This window comes from Bidens hawaiensis, unplaced genomic scaffold (assembly GCF_021521415.1).
Source record: "Bidens hawaiensis isolate Kalapana, Puna unplaced genomic scaffold, B.hawaiensis_p1.1 tig00004192_1, whole genome shotgun sequence".
In the NCBI taxonomy this organism is placed as follows: Eukaryota; Viridiplantae; Streptophyta; class Magnoliopsida; order Asterales; family Asteraceae; genus Bidens; species Bidens hawaiensis.
This window is the reverse complement of record NW_027491249.1, coordinates 135,850-160,971: the sequence shown is the minus strand read 5'-3', so window position 1 is coordinate 160,971 and position 25,122 is coordinate 135,850. Positions and strand designations below refer to the sequence as shown.

Genomic DNA, 25,122 nt, shown 5'->3' with positions numbered 1-25,122 from the left:
TGGTATATCCGACCCAGACGATCATTTGAACAGATTCATAGCGGGGGCAACCGTCAGCAACTGGACGGAACCCACGTGGTGTTATATGTTCCAGATGACGTTGGTTGGAGCAGCTAGAGCGTGGTTTGACCGTCTACCGGTCCACCACATCTATGATTGGGCAGACTTCCAACAGAAGTTTAGCCAACACTTCAGCCAACAAAGAAAGTATACCGAAGAGCAATGGACAATCCTCACTTGCATTCGAGAGGAAGATGAATCTTTGCTAGACTTCATCACTCGCTTCAACTCAAAGAAGCTAAGTCTGGGTAGTATTAGCGAAGATCTTGTTCGCGCTGCTTTCATCCAGGGCGCGAAAGACCCAGAGCTCATTCGCACCTTAACGGGTAAAGATGGCATGCCATCCACATGGGATGCCATCATGACAGCAGCTAAACGCTTCGCGGAAACGGAAAAGCAACTGGGTAGAGATCTTCCCCAAAGCACAAACCTCTACACCCAGAAAACAAGAGAAAACAATGTCCTTACCGCCCGATTAAACAAAAAGAGGAAGCTAGGCATTTGGCAGTCAAGGGTAAACTTTGACACCTCATCCGGCTCGCATCCTCGGTTAGGCGGAAAGGATAACATGCAGTCGTCGAACCGGAACTCCAGATGGACGCCACTCACCAAAAGCGTCACCGAGATATTCGACACCGAGAGGCTCCCATGGCCAAAGGCTCCAATAATCCGAGAGCGTCACAACGCTGATCAGAGCAAATTCTGTGACTTCCACAGGACAAGAGGCCACAACACCGAGGAATGCGTAGACTTGAAGGACATCGTCGAAGCATTTGTCAGAGATGGGACGCTCACGCACCTCGTGGCGTAATGAACGCTGAGCAGGCTAATGCGTGTAGAACCCCAGTTGGGGAAAACACGAATAAAACTGCAGCTTCAATGTCGGAGACTACATACTGTGTAAACAACGAGATTCCGAACCAAGTGCATATCGGCTCGAAAGGCTCGATGACACTCCCAAGAACATGGAAGGGAGCTCAATTACAGAGTCTGCATGTAGATCAATTCCAAACTTGTAAAAGAAAAGGCCCAGAGCCACTTCTAATGGAAATGATTCTCTTTATAACATTGACGCTGATGGTCTTACATTTATACTTAATGAACTTTCCACACTGATGTCGGTCTTCACCGCATACATAAGTGGGAAAACAAGTCGTTGCGTGTGGAAGGCGGCAAAACCCGCATAAACACAAAAAACGGCAAACCTTCACGCAGGTCAGTCATAGGTAAAGTTGGGTCATCCCACTAAATGAAAGTGCCGGTCCTACCCGCACAAATCATGATAGAGGAAACCGAACTAACCTATTGACAACCGCGCGTCGAACGGTTAATTATTCAAAACACTGATGCCGGTTTTCACCGCATAAATAAGTGTGAAGAGAAGTCGTTGCGTGTGGAAGGCGGCAAAACCCGCATAAACACAAAAAACGGCAACAATTTCTAAGGAAAACATGAGGAAAACCTTCACGCAGGTCAGTCATAGGTAAAGTTTGGTCATCCTACTAAATGCAAGTGACGGTCTTACCCGCACAATCATGATAGAGGAAACGGAACTTTAACCTATTGACAACCGCGCGTCGAACGGTTAACTTATTCAGAACACTTAGAAAATATCTTCAAGGAAAAAATGAGGAAAACCTCCACGCAGGTCAGATATAGGTAAAGTTTAGCCATCCTAGTAAGTGCAAGTGACGGTCTTACCCGCACAATCACGAAAGAGGAAGCAAAACTTTAACCTATTATCTGCCACGTTGATAGGTTAACTTATCCAAAGTACTTCAAGAAATTGCTAAGTTAAACTAAAATATGCACAAGCGAATCATATATTGTTTATGCGGCAAAACAAGTGCCAAATTAAACTATAATATGCATGAGCATGTCGTATAACGTTTATAAAGCAAGAGTGACGGTCCTACCCGCACAAAAGATTTACATTCCATAAAAATTCAAGTGTTACAAGAATGGCCGGGTATCTACCCGCCTACAAGAGTGTAAATCTATACAAAAACAAACCTATCCTAACAGTGGGAAGGGATCTAAAGGTTCAAGCTTCATGACCACTCCCTCCAAACCCACTTGTACCCGCACCATCAGTTGGCTGTGGCGGTTCAAGGAAGGTCTTGAGAATGGTTAACCCATCATCAGCAGCAGCAACTTCGTTCACCTTCTCCACCACTGGATGCGGGAAGGCAGCATACTGGTTCACTGCTTGGTCATAAGCAGCTTCAGTATCCACATCATATAAAGGGAAGTTGGAAGGCGGGATGCCCTTCTCAACGAACCCTAGACCAAGCAGGAAGCCAGCCTTTTCCCCATCCTCATGAGAAGCGTTGAGGGCTGCGCTCATGGCATCGTCATATGATGTGTCCGTGAAAACCCGATGCACAACCTACAAGAAAAAATACAAGTATCAAAACCTTTTCTTAGTACAAAGAAAAGCGTAAAGACGTTATGAAGCTAAGCTTACCTGCGACAACGCTTCTCGTAGAAGCCATTCCTTGGTAACCAGAGCCTCCTGGAGGGCAGCTTGAGCTTGGTTACGGGCGCGTTCGGCTTCACTTTTGTTAAGGTTGGCAAGCAACACTTCTTTAGCCGCAGCCTCTTCGACGCCCTTTAGCTTACGCTCAGTATGGTCAAGCACGCCCCTCTGGTCCAAGATCTCTTGGAGCTTCTTGGCGTCTTCCATGGCCAAGGCATCATGAGCCTGTTGGAGCCTCTCTAGTTTGGCTTTAAGTTCCTCATTCTCGAGGCGTAGAGGCTCAGGAACAGCTTCAGCCTTGGTGGCCCTCTCAGTTGCGTTTCGTGCAGTTTCCTTAGCCAGCCGAAGCTGTTCGTTAACAGCTTGGGCAGCCTTGGAACGGGCCTCGAGACGGGCCTGAACTTCAACCTCGAGGGCCTTGAAGGCCTTCTCCTTCTCCGCAGCAACAGCGGAGAGCCTCCTGTTCTCCTCTCGGACAGCCCGCGCCTGAGCTGCTTCTTGGATACGAGCTGCCTTTAACTTGTCGTTTTCACGACAAAGCAGCTCGACGCGCGGCTGCATCCGAGCTAGGAGAATCCGGAGCTCATTTGTCAGCCTACCCTCCTGGTAGCTTGACATTGCTTCCCCCAGCGCCCCACTTGGGGCGGCGTGGCGCGCCCACTCGACGCAATCCACAGCCGTCCGAAGGGTGGTTCCCCGGCGGATGTTCCACCGCGGAACAAACACCTCATTCGAATCCGACACTGCAAAAACAAAAAGCAGTTAGGAAAAGATGATAAAAAAACAAAAATATATATAAAAAGGCCAAAATAACCCTACGCACCTGTAGGGTCGACGACAGGCCTGTAGCCGCCAAACCCATCACCCGTACCTAACGGATATCCATCCAAGAGGTCAGGCAGATGGGAAGGAGGCAGAGATTGGCTAGACGCCGCAACCCCGGACATACCTGAAGTCGTCGGCGCCGGAGGAGGCATGGCGGAGGCCGCCGTGGTAGAGACCAACGGAGGTGAACTCACCGGAGGTGAACTCACAACCGCGGTCGTTGCTGCGGAAGAGACCACAGAAAAACTCACCGCCGGCTCAGTGAAAGAATCAGTGAATATGGCACTGGCAACCGGCGGAGACGTTGTCACAGTTGGAACAGTTGCCTCAACCGAGTGAGCAACTGAACCAACTGAAGCAGGCGCAGCCGCCTGGGTCATCGCCTCAGGTAGGTTGACCAAACCTACCATCATGGGTCCGGAGGTGCTCCTCCCCGCTCCACCCTGGAATGCGGTAGCATCCACGCCTACACGAAGACAAGATATATAAGCATAATGGCGGAAAGATATGAAGTTAAAAGTAAAGGAAGTTTGTACTTATGAGTCCTCTTGAGCTTGAAGGTACGAACAGGCGGGGACGGACCCGATGGAACCGGCTTCTTTACGCCGGTCACCGTCGCTGTACTGGGCTGCCTGGAGGTGACAGCCGTCTCACCCTCCGGAGCAGTGATCTCAACACCACCAGGGTTCCCCGCCACCTCCTCGCTTTCGGTCTCTGAGTCAGACCGATTCACCGGATCGGCAGTGGAGGCAACCTTCGCCTTCCCCTTCCCGCCAGCAGCCTTCTTCTTCCTCACGAAGAATGGACCATCTGCGGATTCCTCATCAGAAGATGACAAGATTAGAGGAATTCCAGCAGAGGTTTGAGCATTGACAGGTCGAGGGTTAAACAACTCCTTACCTGGCCGCGTGGCGCTTAGAATCGGGTGGCCCGGCGGGTAGACCTCCACGAACCGATCCGCCGTTTGCTCAAGGATGGTCAACTCGTTCTCATCTAAAGCACGAGTACCCATCCGAGCGGGACCATCACTCTCCCGCGGCTGCAGGAGAGACTGCAAGTCGTTTCCCTCTGAAAACAAAAAGAAAAAACGGTTAGAACAAAAACCCTAAATTAACGGATAATATGAAGCATACCGTAAGGGACAGAGTTCAAACCGTATTCGAGGACGATGGGAATCTGTGACGCCTCCTTCCACACCCGGCTCATCCCGAGCATCACCATCCCGGACTCCGCAAAGCGGTAAACCGGAGACTGGATCCGGGAAACCTTGGAGAACCATTCCGCCTCCTGGTAGTTGGAGGCGTGAAGGTTCGGGAGAGCTCTCCCGTTCTTGAACGTCATCGCTATGGGGACGACGCGAGCGGAGATATAGAAGAACTCCCGCTTCCAAGATCGAAGACTGCGCTCGGTAGCGCAGATCTTCAAACCCTTGATCCGATTTACCAAGGTATACCACCCCTGGATGCACCTCCAGGAATAGAAGGTCATCAGGCGGTCAACATGGGGCTCCACACCCAGAATGAGACACACCCACTCGAAATGGCGGATCTTGGCGATCGCCATTGAGTGTACCTCAGTCAGATGCACACCGTGTCTCTCCAGAACACGGTATACAAACTTCGTCAATGGGAACCTAAGATTCCCATAGACGAAGAATGCAGCGTACACCTCTATCTTGCCCTTGGGGGCATCGTACACCGTCTGATGAGGTGCAGGAAACTCAGGCTCGAAAGGCTCGAGCATGAACTTCCTGACGACGTACTGATAGAGGTCGGCCGGAAGAGCACACTGGCACTCGCCAGCAGTACTCTTGTCATCCTTGTCCGACGTGGACGACGGATTCTCGGCATACACGTCAGACTCCTCGGCGGTAGCCTCAAGATCATGAACAGAAGACATGTTTTGGATGTAAAGAATAACGATTTCAGGAGAATGCTCGACAGAAAAGTTAGAGTATTCGCCGGAAATCGTTTAGAAGAAGAAGAGAGGTGAAACTGTGAGTTGAGATGCAACCTCTCCTCCCTTTATATACTCATCGCAATGAATGCGATGAATTTAATGCGGAAGAGAGAGGAAAACACTGGTGCAATGAAACTATGACACGTGGAAAAAGCAAGCTGGCAACAGCTGTTGACAGGACGCGTGCCGTAAACTTCGCGGCCACGCGCCCGAAAACTCGCGCCCACGTGCCTGAAAAAGCGTCTGGAATGACCATATACTGTCACGTCGCCATAACTTCATGCACGTCCTGACACTGCCAGAAGAAACCGTCAGACGACGTTTCAACAGTTTGGACTGTTCTTATCCTTTCACCAACTCTTCGAATTTCAAAAAGATTCAAAAAGATTCAAAAGTAAGCGGGACTATGCCCCTTACCTTGGCAACCAAGTAACTATATGACAGGTGCGAGTACAGTGTTAAGGCAAAACCCTTCACATACTTAGCACCTGCAGGGAATTGAAGCCAAGAATACCTCGGCAACCAAGTAACTATAAGACGGGTGCGGGTACAGTGTCCAGGCAAAACCCTTCACATACTTAGCACCCGCAGGGAATTGAAGCCAGGAATACCTTGGAAGTAAAGTAACTATAAGACGAGTGCGGGTACAGTGTCAAGGCGAAACCCTTCACATACCTAGCACTCCGCAGGGAATTGAAACCAAGAAGGATCTTCTGGGCCATGCTTGCGGAAAAGGGAATAACATCCCCGCATAGCGGGAACGTCGAGAACTAGATTGTTTGAAGCTCCAAGATGGAATTGGTTGTTTTAACATAATTGATCACTATGTTCAAAACTACCAAAACCTCAGGGAGAATCTATGCAAGTGGAACTCAACGCTTCTGACTTGCGAGGAGGTTACAGACCTACCCGCATCATACCCAAAGATCAAGCAGAAAAGTCGGGAATTTCTGCACGTGACATTAGGACTTCCGCGGGAAGAATCCCCATGGAAAACCTTAAAACTAAACCCTTTTCAAAACCCTTTGCTTAAGTCCAAAAGTTCACCTCACTTATTAACAATTCATGAGAAGAACATTGGACTGGGGGGACTTGAAGAGGTAGGTCCCAGCAGAGCCCAGTTGGACCCGCAAGACTCACCTCAAAGAGGGACGTCTGCGCAGTTGAACCCGCAAGACTCACCTTCAACAGGGACGTCTGCGCAAAGGCTAAACTCGCAAGACTCACCTTGAAGAGGGACGTCTGCGCAGAAACCAACTGGATCCACAGGACCCACCATGCTCAGAGACGTGACGTCCTTACGCGCAGTACGCAAGCTGTTCCCGCAGGAAAAGCCTCCCAATGGTGAAGTACCCCGCCTGTTCCCGCAGCTGCGGATACAAGCCATCAGGGAAGGCTACCTGCGCAGCAAGGCTACACACACAAGGCACTTAACTTTTAAATAATTCAGTAATGTCACCTGAAGGAGTGAGCAAGTCGGGAACACTCCCGCACAAAGCCGGGAACACTCCCGCACAAATGAGCCAGTCCGTACGATACTGGAGGATCTTTTGTACTGTACCTGACGATGTATGGACAAAAGATCTGACCAAAGATACGACAGCTCACTGACAACAGTATGACGAGCAGCACGCTCTTGTACTGTATGTCACTATCAGCCGCTGCCTACTCACCAACCTGTCGGAGGACGTGCGTAGCCTGCAGTTGGTGGAACAGGAATAGTACACAGCCGGCCTGGTCACTATCAGCCGCTGCCTACCCACCAACCACCAGCATGGCACGTGAGTAACCCACAGTTGGCAGAACAGGAATACTATTCAGCCGGCTGTACCTGCTTGGAAACCTACCTTCGGCTATAAATACTCCAACACCTTGGAATGGTATGGACACATGACATTACATTACATTACATTACCTTATCATATCTTATCTTTTCTAGCAATCTCTTAATATACACTTATATTCAAGAGCAATCTAGTCTGATTCTCACGCCGGAGGGTGGTCACAAGGAGGTACCCCCCCCCCCTTCTCAGTGACGAACTCACGGTGTCTGTTTTGCAGGTCATTAGAAGAACCATCTTTGCCGGACCTAACCCCTCGTGGGAAACATCTATTTAACCCCCAGATTATCCGTAATCTGCCCGGGGTCGATTAGTGTTTCTTCACAATCTCTATAAATATTTTTTCACCTACTCAAAAGTTAGAACGCTTAAATTTCACACCTTAAGGTTTTGTTTGGTATGAGCTAATATAATGAACAAGAGAATATAATTTGTCATTATCATTTAGAAGATAGAAAGGAGCAGATCATTTAGAAGATAGAAAAGCTGCTCCCGCTTGATCATAACTTCAACAACTTTTATAATGTGCAAGTATAATGTGGCAAATGTAAGTATTACAAAATAATATTATTAATTTATATATTTTTAAGTTTAGTTAAGTTTTTTCATAAAAGTTCAATAAAATTATAAAATGAATAAAACGTATTAATTAATTTGGACTATAAAAAGATGAAGAAAATGGACACAAGTTTTATGCTGTTGCTTATCGATCTATATGGAGAAAAACAACCTGATGAGAAATTGTTAAAGGCGAGTAGACGATCTTTTTTTTAAACATTATTTAGAATTACCCTCAATACCTGAAAGGACTTTTCTAAAATTAGATGCCAATCGTCCATATTGATTTTGACGTTATAAACCTTACTACCCCATGAATCAAGGTGAAAAACCCCGTTGAATCAAGTTTCAAACCTAAGACTGTAAAGATCCTAAGACTCAACTAACACCTCATGCAATTGAACTAGAAGACCCCAATTACTTAAAAGCGACGATCTTGACAAAAGAAAACGTGGAAGAAAAAATCTTAATCATAAATAGAAATCTGGAAAAACAAAAGCAAAAAAATAGCCGTCAAAATCATATTCAAGAACCAAAATGTCAAGATTTGTGTCGTCTCCCAAATAATAATTTAGTTTTTAGGTAAAGTTGATAAATAATTGTGTTTTTGCCTTTGTATTTCTAAGCACCTTACCCTACTTTCACTTTCTAGTAATCATGTCCCATGCATGCCCAGTCTAACATTATCTTCAACAATATATTATTGAATTAACGTGACAAAGATTATATCCCAATCAATGCAAATCAAATACAGTCTAACATTATCTTAAACGATATTATTGAAATGTGACGTAGATATTTTTATAAGTTGCTAAGGGACATTATGTAATGGTAGGGGGAATACTCCCGCCCAAATAAGCCAGTCCATACGATACGGGAAGATCTTCTGTACTGTACCTGACGAGGTATGGGAAAAAGATCTGACTAAAGATACGACAGCTTATTGACCACAGTATGGCGAGCAGCATGCTCCTGTACTGTGTCACTATTAGCCGCTGCCTACTCACCAACTACTGCCATACCACGTGCGTAGCCGGCAGTTGGTGGAAAAGGAATAGTACACAGCAGGCCTGGTCACTATCAGCCGCTGCCTACCCACCAACTACCAGCAGGGCACGTGCGTAGGCCACTGTTGGTGGAACAGGAACACTGTTGCAGCCGGCCACACCTCCTTGGAAACCTACCTTCGGCTATAAATACCACAAATGGTATGACCATCTTATCTTATCTTATATCATCATATATACCTGATATCTGCTCTAGCAATCTCTTAATATACACTTATATTTAAAGAGCAATCTAGTCTGATTCTCACGCCGGAGGGTGGTCACAAGGAGGAACCCCCCCCCCCCCCTTCTCAGTGACAAGCTCACGGTGTCTGTTTTGCAGGTTATCAGAAGAACCATCTTCTCAGGGTCTAACCCCTCGTGGGAAACAGCTATCTAACCCCCAGGTTACCAGTAATCTGCCCGGGGTCCGGTTAGTGTTTCTTCAATTTGTGTCGTCTCCCAAATAATAATTTAGTTTTTAGGTAAAGTTGATAAATAATTGTGTTTTTGCCTTTGTATTTCTAAACACCTTACCCTACTTTCACTTTCTAGTAATCATGTCCCATGCATGCCAAGTCTAACATTATCTTCAACAATATATTATTGAATTAACGTGACAAAGATTATATCCCAATCAATGCAAATCAAATACAGTCTAACATTATCTTAAACGATATTATTGAAATGTGACGTAGATATTTTTATAAGTTGCTAAGGGACATTATGTAATGGTAAGAATATGCATCCTCTTTATCCTAAAGTTTATATGCTGCAAGCTACTTGTCATGCAGGCCGTTTATAAGAGCACTATTAATTATGAGTAGATCATAATTTGTCCTTAAAAGAAAGGAAGATATTTTATAGATGCCTAACCAATGCAAAACAAAAACCGGTAACCTCCGTGAGATTAGGGCAAGTGGGCAAACAACTTGCTACACGCGAGTAGCGTGCAGTGGAACTCGAAAAGTAATCTGATTTATGGGCGGAGAGGAGACCAAGAAAGACAAGTAAGTTGGGTAGCACGCCACCCTTACCATTGTGAGTACCTGAGGGGTTAAAAAGTTATAATTAGGTGGTAGATTTTATTGAATATTAAACTAGCTGTCTTATTAGGCGTCTTGCGCTGAGCTGGTATTGTTTGACTTTTATATGTGGTGGGTTAATACTATTTGTGCGTAGCGGTGACGAAGCGACGCGAATTCTATAAGTATCAGCTTACAACACCATAACTAAACAAAAAGAAAATAAATTCATAAACACCTAAATATAACAATTTAACTTATTAAAAAAACCACGCGTTACGGCCGTGAACCGGCACGAATTAGTCGGTATGGACAATAATATAAAAAAGACCGCCCGTTGCAACATTGCGGATTTGGTCGGCATCGGGTTACAACACCAGAACAAAATAAACAAAAAAAAAAGAAAGAAAAAATTCGCAAACACCTATATCAACAAACTAACATATTTAAAATAACAAAAAAATATGTGCATTGCAGCAGCAAACCAACACGAATTAGATGGTATTGATGGTAACATAAATAACACACACTTTATAACAATGAACCGATGCGGATTAGGCTCAGTATCGACGATATTGACACTAATTAAATCGAAAACTTATAATTCGAAAAAGAAAAAAAATAGTTTAGGAAAACAAATAAAGTGGACCAATTAGGTGTCGCTAAATGGTCCAATCACATTATAATGACACCAAACCGTTCAATTTAATATATGGTTATAATGAAAGATCCCACAGAGTCCATTCATCCGGTTAATATTTTGTAAGATATTTGAATGTTTAAAAAATTAAATACGAAACTCAATAAAAATCCAGTCTTCGTAACCAAAGAAAACCACATAATATTGTTTGAGCTTGTGTAAATCTAGAGGTTACATAAACAAAAATAGTTGTTAGTGGTTCTAAAAAAACATAAAACAAAAATAGTTGATTAAACACAACATTAAATAAAGAAAATAAGAAAATAAAAGGCAACTGTAATCTAAAAAAAAAATACACACACAAAGAACACTTACAAATCTATCGATTCAATTTATAAATTTTATCTAATTTATATGCAAATTTTGCTAGACTCATTTTATGAATTCTAATCTAGAACAAGAAAACATTGTAGGATGCATTGTAGGATGTCATGACTTGTGAGTGAAGCTGGTTCACTTTGCTATTTGTGATTCGCGCTAATAAGGTATGGATTATGGGTTATGAATTCGAATACGGTATTTCGTTTATAAATGGTATTGTGATATTTACGAATGAAAATTTTGAGTGTCTGGAAGTTTTTATGATATTATATATATTTCAATAGTCAGATTTAAATTTCCACACAAAATTACTATTCACTTTAAAATGTGTTTTCTCATTTATACTCTTTGCTTTATATGTTGTTACAAGTAGTTGGTCATGTGCTATCCACATCCAACTTAATTTTTTCCTTTATCTTTTGAAATTGGGCCCATGATATGATAGGGAAACATACAAACAAGCTTGAATTCTGTGGCCTTTGAAACTCTATTATTTTTCAAGTCTTTATGGCAATTTTTTTTAATAAGACCAACATAGGGTTACAACATTGTTGGTTATAAATTAAATTGTGGAACAAACTTTGTACTAGGTTACTAAGCCATTGTTGGTTGTACATTATAAAACAAACTTTGTATCATCTTTATTGTAATTCTTTTGTTCTTTTTTCTTTTTCTGTACTTATTTTCTTTTTTACTTTTAATCTTCATACTTTTACATTTTTTACAATTCAAACTTCAACACCTTTTCATCTTTTTACTTTGGTCTTATATACTTTTAATCTTTTTTAGATTTTTCAATTTACGTTATGGTATAAATTTTGTGAGTTAGCACGCTGCAACATGCGGGTGTGGTTAGACGTTTTCACGCCTATTTTATCCGTCTAGTGGCTCCGTCGCAAGGGGCAAGTCCTAGTGATGTGCTAAAAGTAGTTTAATATTTATTAACTAAATTAACTAAAAATAAACACTAAGTAATACTCTAGACTCTCTAAAACTCGACTAAACTACTAACCGCCAAGTGAACCGATCGACTCTAGTAAAGCTAAGTAAGTCCGGATATCGAACCCACGAGACTCTTTAAATTACGTTTATTAGCTAATTAGACTCGACTACAAAACACGACTTATTAATTATATTTGTTTGGGGGATTTAAAATACTAATTTAATACTATAATTAAAAACTAATTAAGAAAACAAGTAATTTAAACAAAAACGAAGTTTAAATTAAGATGATGATGAGAAAACCACCTAGGCTCCCTAAATTTCAGTAATGAATTGACTCGAGAAAATATTTAGTTATGGACTGGGATCGTAAGATAGACACTTAAAAGAAAACCCGAACAGGACCCCTGACCATTCTCAAGAGAAACCTATGGATTTCTAACAAGTTTTAACGCACACCAATATTAAAAATCAAGTTCGCTTACGGTCACCCAATTGTTTATAATTTAGTTCCTTTATACGAAATCCTACCTTACAGCACGGAAATCAAAGACAATTTACTATACTTAATTGATTTGATAAACAATAATAAATAATCAACCCTAGACGGACTCCTTACGAAGAACTAAATTTAGCAAGATTAAATAGTAAAGACTTATCAATAACCTAGCACTTTATAGATTTAAGGTTAGCAGCACACTTAGGTTTATTTGACAATATTATTCTTATGATCTTATCATGACATCAATCATAAAATAATCAAAAACACAAAGTAATTGACCTAATAGCAATCCTATCATATAACAAACAATAATCAAGGAAAACTATGGAATAAAACTCAACAAACAATCCTAAGTATCCATATGCATCAATTGATTATAGATAAATCTTTTACTAAATCATAAAAACCATAACGATAAATAAATCCCAAAGTCAAATCAAAACATCAAAATAAGTTTATTATAAGCCTAGATAGTTCATGCAATTTAGCCTAGCATCTTAGGTTTAAGCAAAACAAGCAAATAAGAATTCATGGTGTTTAAATAACGAAAACGAAAGAAATAAAAGATAAAACCCGTGTTCTTCGCCTTCAACTAATACACGCAACACCAGCTGATTCTCCGACTCCAAAGCTGCTGAAAACTCGACACGGTCGCCTCGGAACTCACCAAATTCGTCTGGAACTTCAGGGTATGCTTAATGGTGAGTTTAGGGGTCTTTTTATAGGCAACAGGGGTCCAAAAATAAGTTTAGTCGGCCAACAAACGAAAGTTCTGGAACATGCACACTCGCCACGCCGCGCGGCGGGCTCCTTCCTCCCCGTCGCGCGGCGCTCCGGCCAAAGGGGGGGGGGTGGTCCATCTTGTCTGGTCCGGTTCGTTTCCTGATTCGATCCGGTTCTCCTGGTTCGGCTTGTTTTTTATCGTTTTTCGCCCTCTTTAACCACGAACGAGTTTCGGGACCTACATTTATTCAAATATGTTAGTAGTATATAAATCTTAACAAAAACCGAACATAAACTAATAAAATATTATATAAAATATACACGGGATTAAGTATATTAAACGTTATATCACCTAGATAAACTTAGATATCTTTTTTCTATGTTTCACATTTCGCATGAGTGGTTCAACATTTTAACTTTTACTCTGCGTCCAATTTTACTTTTTCCGTTTATAATTTCTTTTTTATTCGAGCTTTTCCGGTGTTGATGGTGATGGCCGTAGTGTGGCATTTACTTGGCACAGTTTACGCCCCTTGCCGCAACATGGGGGCTTAATTCTAGTTTCAATACAATAACAAAGTCTTGCAAGTTTTGCAATATGTTTACTAGTTTATAATTAGTCTGCAAGTTTATAAGCTTACAAGTTACATGTGTTACGAGATTCCATGTTTACAAGTTTGCGAGTTACAAGCTTATGATCGAGAGTTACAAGCTTATGATCGAGCGTACAAGATTACGAGTACATGTTCATATGTTATGCATGCCCACAACCTTTTACAAGTTATTAAAATGAAGAACATAAAGGGATTTTCGTATAAATTTTTTTAAAAGTTGAGGACAGAAGATATGATTAAGGTTAATAATTAAAGGTGTATCGGTATTTATTAATCCCAACTACCATTTTTTTGTCGCTATCGGTCCTAACTAACGATTGGCTGCTGATGTCCCATCTTTTAACGTATTTGTTTCCTCACGACTAACGAAATCCTAATGTTGGTACTTGCAGGTTGCCGTAAAACCGAAAAAGTCACATATTTTGCAGTTAAACTCAACTTGAACACCACCACCTAACTTACTCACCACCAACACTTTCGTCGATGGTTCATGGTTCCAGCAACCTCAATAATTGTGATTTTACTAGAAAAAGGTTTCCAAAGGTCTGATCTAAGATTACAAAGATGTTTGGGATGGAAATGCTGAGTTTCGCAGAAAACAAAATGCGAGTTTTCCACACCGTCATCAACCAATTCGTTAGTTGAGCCTAATAAAAACCAATACACCATACTTAAAAGATTAACATACCTCTTGATTTCACTTAAAAAAGGTGCATTAGCTTGAAACATGAAACTCCTAATGAAGTCATGAAATTATTGAAAAACACCTACAACCTATGTAAAAACATACATTGATGTTCTTTACATGTGAAAGACAAAATCATCTTTTCTGGAAATTGAAAGATCGAATGGAATAAGCAAAGATGACCGCGAAGATCACAACCAACCCAATGTGTACCCCAGCAACCACGCCAAGAAAATCATGTTTAAAACCAAAATACCGATCCAAGTAAGCTTTCACCACTTCACCGTCGTCAAATGTATCCTCGTTGTCCCCAAATTGTGAAACAAGCAACCCGTAAAGAGTCCATGCAATCGGGTTTGCCCAGTAGCACCATCTCCACCACACTGGAATTCTCTGTTTTTACAACATAATAACATTTTAGAACTAGAAACACTTGTTATGTTTTTTTTGTGTTTTTTTTTGGAAACTTACGGGTCGTGCAATGATGAATCCGGAAAACAGATTGAAATTTCCATAGAATAAGGCGGAGATGATGGCAGCAATGTCGGCATTGGGAGTGATGGAGACGGTCATCATACCGAAATAGGTCATGTAGAGGAAACAACACATTTGGAATAACATGTACCAAAAGAATTTAGCCGCAGTCCACTTGAACCCGATCATGGAGTACACGATAAGGCTATACACCCCTGTCAGCACTAGCACGTACGGGACTTCCACCAATACCTGAGCAAAAGCATATGGTAAAGCCGAATACATTCCTGCGGCTCGTTCTCTATAGAAAACAGTTCGTTCAATGTCTACAACTGGTTGAACCGTTGATGCGTATTGGACACCTAAGAAGAGAACAGCTGCATACATTGAGCCCATCGCATTCATCAAATCTTGTTTGGTATTCCTGAAATGCATAACTTGGTTAATCATCCAAGCGTGTTAATTATCGGTTTATAAACTACGATACTTACGTTTTGCTGCCTAAGTCCCAAAACATGGTACCAAAAACAATTGCGATGAAGGTGGTGAATATGAAACGTACGGCAGTGTATGGTGGGTTCCGCCAGTATGACCACCGTTGTTTCCAGAGACACGCTATACATTGGACAAGGAAAGATTGCGAGTATTGAGTGGGGAAGAACAGATCTTTGGTGCCAGGGCGTGGTACGCTTAATTCAGTGATTAAGGCTTTGTTACTCCTACATTTTCAAGAAAAAGATTGTCATGTTAGCATTGCTAACGGATTTTTTTTCATTAAACGGGTTGACCCGAAACACGGTGCCATTTTAAGTGGATTCAACATGATACGATCATACATATATGAGTTGGGTTAGTTTGAGTTAAGGAATTCAACCATCAACCAACAACCCGAGACAACTGACCCTGACCATATGTTTTGTTTCTTTGTCTCTCAACCCCAATGAATAAACTTCGTTTTTTTGTGTTTAATTAGCTAGAGATTAAATGGCATGAATGGAAAGGAATAATGAATGAAAACTTCAATAGTGAAAACTAATGAATAAAGTTTTTGGAAACCAAGAGGTGATAAAGATTTTAAGTCAGATTCATTTCCACTTGAGAAAATTAATTAATAGTTGGTTGAAAAAATAACAAATGTAAATCACTTTAATATTTAATACTTCTTACAAAACTCTTCTAAATTCTAAATATGAATTATTTAAAAAAAATCTTTCTTTTCACTTTAACAGACATGCTTGTCTGATTATTTTTTAAGATAGACATGAAAATTTAGGCTTCATCAAAATAGTGGGGGCTAAACCTAGTCAGCTCCCAAAGTGGGTGCTAAGCCCCCAAAGAGGGTGCTTAGCCGGCCCTTTCATCAAAAGCACAGGCTAAGCCTTAGCTATCGTCCAAAAGTGTAGGGTTGACTACTTTTATGAAGGTTAAAATTCCATGTCTATTTTTGAAAAAAAAAATGTGGTAACATGTCTATTTTGGTAATTTTCCCTTTTAAATCCTTTTAACGGTTAACAGGATAACTCATTTATTTAAAAGGTTGTGTTCGTGTTAACTCATTTATTAAACGCGGGATGTTCAGGTTGTCCTATTAAAATGGGTCGTGTTAGGCGACCAAGTACATGATTTTTTGTATCGTATTTCGGGGAGTGTTAGGAATTGCACTCACTTGTAAAGTTCGGAATTCTTGTATATTTCAGCGAAATCAACTCCAAGTGCGAGTTCTTGTGCTGAAGCACTGATTTCCAACATCCATGTTGCAGGGTTATATCCGTCTTTGATCTTACTTACACCATCGATAGACTGTTTCAAAAAATATTATGATACACTTACTGGGATGTGTTAGAATGTAAACATGGTCAGAGCAGTTAGATAACACAACAAAATTGGTTTATGTTTTAAACCTCAAAATACTCGATTAAGTCGCAAGAATGGCGACCTACGGGTCCAACATATATCTCTTGTCCACCTCTTTTCATCAAGAACAACTGTAGTACAAACGTTATTAGATACAAATATTTGTTGGGTGTGAATAATTATAAAGAGCTAATAATATTAAGGAATGTGATCGAATCACGCAATTAGCTTGCATATAATTTATATTTAATGGTATCCCTAGATACTAGTTATTTAATTGTATTTATATCTCTCATTGTAATTAAATTATTTGTGGTTTCATAATTAACTAACTGATTCGATCACATTCCTTAATATAAAGTACATTATACCTCATCAAAAGCTTCAAAAATGTCAATGCTTGGTTGATGAATGGTGCAAACGACTGTTCGTCCCGTGTTCACTGTGTTCCTAACCGTTCTCATAACAATGGCAGCAGCCCTAGCGTCTAGCCCAGAGGTCGGCTCATCCATAAATATTATGGACGGGTTGGCCACAAGCTCAACTGCTATGGTTAACCTTTTTCTTTGTTCTGTTGATAGACCGTTAACACCGGGTAACCCGACTAATGCATCCTTTATTGGATTTAGTTCCACAAGGTCCATAACCTCATCAACAAAAATCTGTAAAGCAAAAGCATACAATCTTAGAAACCACAAAAGAGCCATTTCTTGACATTCTTGTTTAACACGAGAATACAAGTATAGGGTTTGAATCAAATAGAAATTAAATTAACGTGCTAACTGTGCAAATCAAGTAGTGTGATTTATATACAACATAGTGTAATTATAGTGTGGTGTAATTACAGCATAGTGTAATTACACTACTTGATTCGCATAGTTAGCACGCTTTTATAGTTTGTACGTTAACTTCTCCCCTACAAGTATAACTAACCTTTCTGTTGTGTTCATCAACTTCTAATGGTAACCTTAGCCATGCTGAGTAAATCAAAGACTCATAGACAGTTACATGTGGTGAATGGATGTCATTTTGCTCACAATAACCAGAAATCCGGGCAAATGTTTCTTGCTTTTTTGGATATCCGGAAATCCTGATATCACCCTCAATATAGCCGCCTGTTTTTCGACCTGCTAACACATCCATAAGAGTAGTTTTTCCAGCACCACTTACACCCATCAAAGCTGTTAGAACACCAGGCCTAAAAGCCCCACTCACGCCTTTAAGTAGCATCAATCGGTCTTCACCCACCCCGTGGTCTTTCATTTCCTATACGTATTTTCAGAAGTCAATCGGTAAAGAAAATATGTGAAATTTAAATATACAAGTAACGTTACCAATGGCATATCGACAGAGTATTTGACATCATTAAAGGTGATTGAATGTGGTTCAAATGGAAGGATCATTCCCTTCTTATCCCGACTTCTCTCATTTTCGGATCCATTATTGATAGAGGATAATTCAGTAGTTACGCCACTATCATCCTCTATCAATACACTGGCTTGAGCTTTTCGAAAAGCTGTAGAGGCAGAAAACAAGTGTTACCGAATTTGTAACTATTTATTACAAGATCTGAATATTAAGAGCAAAGATAGGAAAACTCACGATCGAGGAAGGCAAGACACAAAGCAAAACAGAAGTTGTAAACCAAAATAAATCCAAGTAAGGCCGCGAATGCGATCCAATACCAGTAAGCTTCTGCAAAGAGCCCTCTTGTGGTGATAGCGCGAGTCCCAAGAGTTGAATCGCCCAAGGGCTGTTTATGACAGAAAGAAAACACATCATATTAGAGGTGTTTGTTAGTTTTGACATGTTTACTAACTATAACAATGATCCATCAATATTGTTTAACTCAAAGATTTAGATTAGTTGTTTTCTTTTGCACTCATAATTAACACATTCCTTATGTAATACAATGCTTCATGTGACTTACTGCTATCCAACTATGGCCAAGAAATTCGTTCACGGCTAATCCATTTGTTGCATACATCATAGGAGATAACCAGTATCCCCATAGCCACCAACCCTTAACATCATCTGGAATGAGGAAAAAGAAGTCTGTTAAATTTCAAAAGCAGGCCAAAAAAAGTTCAATTTTGTATGTTTTGGAACTACATAATTGTTGCACGGTGATATCCCCATGGATAGGCCCAATATATGGATTAACAAATTGGATAATACATTTCAGCAATAATAAAGTACCTCGAGAAAGGACAAAACCACTCAAAGCAAACACTAAGAGAAGTGCAAATGCACCGAACGTGTATGCAACGATCATGTTCCTGCCCATTGCTCCAATGAATCGAAACAATCCGGAAGACATTTGGTTAACAAGCAATAACATAAGGTACTGTTTGAAGAATCTGCAAGATTTTGAAAAATAAATTATTGGTACTTAAATAGGCAGAGTTTCTAATCATTTAGCAATAATTAGTATTGAAGAGTAAGTACCTTGAGACATTAGGATCAAATCCAATGACATAGTAAGTAGAAAAAGTCCAAACAGCGGCTTCAAGAAATGAAACCGGAATCTTTATGATCCATGATGGAAGAGCATATGCCCACGAGGGGTAAAAAAGGAAATCCCGTTGCTTGTAGTAAACAGGAAGTTTTGCAATTGTCATTGACATCTCAGACATCCCGTTAAACATATGCATAACAACACCAAAAAATAAAGCACCCATATACGATGCTGCATCGTCAAGATCCCTTCTATGCATCTTAGTTCTGATGAACAACGTCATAACAATGAACGCCACGAAAGATATCTGAAAATAGCCAAGGAAAATGATATTAGTGACAATTTTGAGTAATAATGTGTTAAAAAGATTACGAAAGATTAAAACTTTTAGAGTTGACACTACAATTATTTGGAAGCTTACTAAAAACATAATAAAAGATCAAAATTTTTAAACTAACACTGCACTTATTTGACATAGTTTGTTGAAAATATTACGAACAATTAAAACTTTTAGCGCAAGATTACAACATAACACTTACTTGGAACAATTTGAATATATAAACGAACCAGTTTCTTTTCATGAGCAATATTTCTCTTTCTGTACAAGCTTTTAAGAGTTCTTTAGTATCCAAGCCATATTTTTCGGTTGTAAGAGCAGCAGGATGGCTTTTACTTTTGTCAAATGGGGTGGCGATATCATCCGCTATATTTTTTCCAACATGAAATGATTGGAATGCTTCCGCAAATTCCTTTGCTGTCACAAATCTGTAAGGCTCATCCCTGTTCATCCGATATTGTTCTTGATCTTTCTTTGATGTAACCTATAACACCATTCAACATCATAAGGGTTAAAATGGTCATTTACTATCATTCAACTTAACGAAAAAGCTATGATACAATACTTCTTGCAAGAAATCAGCAACGCCTTTTCTTTCTGGGCATTTGAATCCCATTGACTCAAAAAACTCGAGAATATTTTCACGCGGGCCTTGATATACAATCTTGCCATCGGTCAAGAGTATGATGTCGTCAAACAAATCGTACGTTTCTGGAGCGGGCTGAAGGAGTGAAATGACAGCAGTACCCTCGAGAATGTGAAGAAATTGTCTAAGAGATTTCACAATCTGATAAGTTGTAGAACTATCCAACCCTGTTGATATCTCGTCCATAAGAAGAACCTTTGATGGTCCAACTATCATTTCACCGGTCGTCACACGTTTCTTTTGTCCACCCGATATCCCCCTTATCATTTGATCTCCTACCATGGTATCTGCACAGATGTCCAACCCTAAGAGCTGGAAAAAAAAAAAACATTCTTAAATTGGATCTCTTATTTATTTCTCAAACTATAATAATATAACTAACTAAATAATTTAACTCAAAGTTGAATAGTCAAGAGTCATTACTGAAAATTATAATTGGATCGGTTTTGTCATTCAAAAGGAGGTTGCGGCGCAGCTTGTTGTCCGCTTACCTGCCTCTTTATTGTAATCGGATCCTTTTTTACTTTTAATGAAAAATAACGGCCCATTAGAAGAATTTTGTAAACATACTAACAGAGAAATGACGTATAAAAAGGTTAATAACATTCTGGACAAAAATCACTTGTATGGACATAAGCCGTTTTACATGCTACCCAACAAGCCCGCCCGCCCATTTTGACACAGATTATTTACATCTATAATACCTTGAGAGTGTAATCGGTGACCACACTAGCCTTTTGACCTTCAATAGCAGCAGCCTGAATAACGATTGATTTGGGATTTCGCTCACTAAGGACTCAAACAACAGGTATTATGTAATATCTAAATGATTTCCTACCTTCATGAAGAGATCAATATCGGGATCAGGCTTTATGTTTGCGTCTTTCTCTCTTCTAGACAACTCTGCTAACATATCTACAAATTTATGGATAACTGTAGCGTTACACAAAACTCTATAACTTCAATAAATAATATAATTACTAGGAAATCTAAATAATCACAAGCTAACCATAACGCGTTCCAACGCCTTGACATCTTGCAGAAAAAGCCAGTGTTTCTCTAACAGTCATTTCTCCAATATGGACATCATTTTGACCGATAAAAGCAGCAGTTTTTTCTGGTACAAACTCATGTAACTCATGGCCGTTATATGTTACCTTACCCGAACTCTACATTTACAAAAACAAATTAACTATTTAAAATTGTGATGTCCATGCTTTGTTTCGCTTAAAACTGTTTGAGCATAATGATTTATAAAGATTTCCATATTTCTATGAACAAATTGATTAAAATATTTCGCATTGTACCGTAAGCTCCTTTGATAGTTTCCCAGCCAAAGCCAACAAAAGGGTTGTCTTCCCAGAACTTGGAGGACCCAAAAGTAACGTCATTCTACAAACGTTTCATACGCGAAAAATTAGTATAGTTAACCAGAGAAACTTCACTAAAAAGGCATTCATTGGCCTAATTGCATAAAAAGGTTACCAAGTATGGTTTAATTCATTCTGTAAAAAAAAAACTATCAAAGTATAAAAAGAGTTCATTTGGTGCAAGTTTTTTATAGTCACCTAACATAACCAGTTTTCAACCTTATTATAAATTTTTTAAAAGTTGGTTACTTTTGTATGCAATTAGCCATATTCATGAGGCTTTATGTTCTTTCATGGAACCTGCGAGGCCTAATGATGCCACTAACATCATCGAGGATAGTTATATGCTTTTTCGAATTCGGAAGTAAGTGGAATAAACTCAATAGCCCCTATGCATAAACATGAACATTGATTAGGAAACTTTGAATCTCATAAACTTCAAGAATAATGAAACATATATAACATGTCTATTTACCTCAAAAATTTCAACATGAAAGTTTATAAAATTGGGTAAGGCTCTACTTCCTGTATTAACATCAGCCTCTACAGTTACATGCTCAAACTTGACTTCAATTGTTGGCAATTCAATCCCAACTCTATAAACATTTCAAATCCAAAACTATTTGTTAGCCAATGATCCAAACTTAAAAAAGCAAATCATATCATGGTTTTGTAGGAATCCGTTCGTATATAAGAGAAATAACGACACTATAAATTAATTACAATAAAGAAAGCAAATCAGTGACGGACCCAGAAAATTTTCTTACAGGGGTCGGAAATTGTTTGAAGTGGTGCTTAGTTGACTATCGGTATATAATATTTTTTTGTCCGGTTTGATCGTTTAGGTCATGTCAAATGTCTCAAATCATTATATTAATTTTTTTAGTCTCGTCTGATTTGGATTGGGTCAAAACCATGATTACATAAACAAAAAACAAATTGTTATAAAAATACATATATATTTAATAATCAAATATAGTAAATAACATAGTTACATAAAATATAGAGTGTTATTTGTATATAATAATTAAAATTTTAAAACACTAAAATATAAACAATATTTCATGTCTAGGGGTTGAAAACTTCTATAGAAAGATAGAAAGTAGTTGTAAATTTCGACTTTGAACTGTACATATATCACTTTATATATATGAAAAAATAATAATATCCTCCTCTTCTTCATTTACCCTTTGTCCTCCGATAATCTTGGCCGGAAAAACATCGATCCGACGATTATACTTCTCTTTTCTCATCTTGCTCCGGCTATGCTTTTACATTTTTCACTATCTTACAGGGTCAGCGTCTAAATTTCACATGAGTCGATTAGAATTTTAACATATATATATACACACACACAACTAAAATTTATTTTTACACAGGGGTCGGGCAACCCCCTTGCGGTGGCAGTAGGTCCGCCCCTGAAGCAAATAAAGCAGTATATTACAGTTACGAATACAACTGAAATAAACAAATATTTGGTACCTATCAAGCCTATGCCGGAGTTTCAACAAGAACTTGTCATTATCTTCATCAGCAACTTTAACAAGTCTATCAAGCAAATGTTTTTTATCTTCCGCTCCAAGTTTATCTATATCAACTTCAATAGACGGTCCGGTTGATCCAAAGAGTAAACCTTTTTTCAATCTATCAAAAGTTGGTAGCTTTTCGATCGCAGCCCATTTTAATGCTTCTTCATCGTCTTCTTCACGCGACGATTTTGAGAAAACATCCATACCAGAGTTCCTCCATAGAGAAGTACTTCCGGATCTTAAACTTCCTAATCTTATACTGCTAGCAGCTTTTAATATGTCACTTCCATCCATTGTTGCAAGATACTAATTATTAAAACTCACCAAATATTGATCAAGAACTGAAAATGGTTTCGGTGAATGATTTAACACGAAATGTTTTTCTTTTTCAGAGCAATGTGCTAGCTCCCTTGTTGACGAAAGAGAGGCATGATCTTTAAATACGACTACCAAATCTTATACTAAAAATACCTAATAAATCTAATCACATCACGAGCATATGCATCTATATAACAATTATAAATTAATGTAAAAAGGCAATAAAGATCTAGAATAACAGGAGGAAGTAGGCCTGTAAACGGACCGAACGAACACGAGCAAAGGCATGTTCGTGTTCATTCATTTAACGTTAAACGAACAAGACACAAACACTTAATCGGACAAAAATTTACGTTCATGTTCGTTTAAAAAATAACATGTTTGCGGTCGTTCATTGAAAATCTAAATGAATAGTTTACCAACATAAATGAACATAACTAAACAACGATAAACGAATATAAGTGAATATATATATATATATATATATAGGTGGAGAGGGATATTTTGAGAACCATGTTGAGTTTTAAGAACTTAAGAACTCAATTCTAGGCCACACATTTAATTAAATGGATTGAAATATGTGGTTGAGATTAAATCTGACAAAAAAATCAAAGTAGGAGAGAGAATAAATATGTAAGTGGTTACACTAACTTTTACGTCCGTTACACATGTGTAAAAAGTCGACTCGGTGCGTAAAAAATTCTGTAATTTTTTACGTGTATGTAACTTACATATATTACGCATGTGTAAAAAAAATTCAAAAAAAAAATCGTTACACTAAGTTCTTTCGAGTTTTTAAAACTCAAAGGGGTTCTTAATTGAAATCTCCCATATATATATATATATGAATACTAACAAATATAAAAGGTATGATTTGTAAAACACATATAGTATTTAAATATTATTTATTAATATGTAAACTAACGTTTCCAAAACATAAATGAACGAACGAAACATGTGTTCATATTCATTCGTTTAATTAAATGAACACAAACTTTCTTCATGTCAGTTCAGTTACTAAATGAACGAATATAAATTAACTTTCCATCAAACGGTTCACAAACAATACATTGAACGTGCGATTCATTTACATAACTATGAGAAAGCATGTGGGCCTCTTTCATTTTCGATATTGTGTTACAATATTGACTAGCTATTCCCACCAATTAGAATTTTTATTTTTTCTTTAACTTGTTAATTTGAGAAAATGATAATATTTTTATAATCACCAGCCTTTCACCCCACACTATAGTTTACTAATAAAATTAGGAACACGAGTTCTTTTTTCTAGAAAAGAAATACACGAGGCACAAAAATGACACTGAATATAAGTTATGACAAACATTAAAAAATTGTAATATCTTAAGAGAGTGGGGGTTTGTTGACAGGGAACAATAAAAAGACGGGAACCGCTTAAAATAGACTTTGATTGAAGTCATTCCGATAATGTAGAGAGAGATACCATGAGAAAAATTGAAAAATATGAGAAATATTAATAAACACGCACTTTTAAACTAGAATTTCATTTTTTTTCATTGTTTTTATATCTTAGAAATCTTTAATAAAAAATATCATGTAATTTATTAGACATATACAAAAATATCTATTTTGATAAGAGTTTCATGTAGTCTTACTATTGTCCGTTAAATCAAAACGTTACTAATGTGAAAACTCAATTAATTTGTTTATTTCTTCTTTAGTTTTTTTTATGATTTCTTTATAACCCTCCTATATTATTTCTTTATTTTGAAAGATGACATTCCATTAAACCAAAACTAAACTAGCGAGACGCTAGGATACAGCAAACAAAGCAAATTGCATGAAATTATAATTACTCTATAGTGACTCCTAGAGAG

General features: G+C 38.9%; 1 protein-coding gene and 1 pseudogene across 2 annotated transcripts; both read right to left on the bottom strand.

Annotated features, from left to right (window-relative positions):
* Positions 1 to 25,122, bottom strand: part of LOC143625673 (uncharacterized) — a 192,273-nt pseudogene that overhangs the window by 95,019 nt on the left and 72,132 nt on the right.
* Positions 14,416 to 23,242, bottom strand: LOC143625656 (pleiotropic drug resistance protein 1-like). 2 transcript variants are annotated; one of them, XM_077095940.1, is made up of 21 exons: positions 22,902 to 23,242; positions 21,895 to 22,015; positions 21,720 to 21,808; positions 21,357 to 21,441; positions 21,059 to 21,218; positions 20,888 to 20,964; positions 20,754 to 20,807; positions 19,969 to 20,361; positions 19,606 to 19,887; positions 19,057 to 19,373; positions 18,808 to 18,968; positions 18,513 to 18,642; positions 18,211 to 18,344; positions 17,943 to 18,124; positions 17,542 to 17,874; positions 16,980 to 17,270; positions 16,656 to 16,739; positions 16,421 to 16,554; positions 15,246 to 15,473; positions 14,752 to 15,178; positions 14,416 to 14,673 (listed from the first exon to the last, which is right to left on the bottom strand). In XM_077095940.1, the coding sequence occupies exons 1-21, from the start codon at positions 23,240 to 23,242 to the stop codon at positions 14,416 to 14,418; spliced, it is 4,281 nt and encodes a 1,426-aa protein (XP_076952055.1). The 2 variants fall into 2 exon arrangements, with proteins under 2 accessions (XP_076952055.1, XP_076952054.1); XM_077095939.1 differs by having other exon boundaries at positions 18,211 to 18,361; positions 18,539 to 18,642.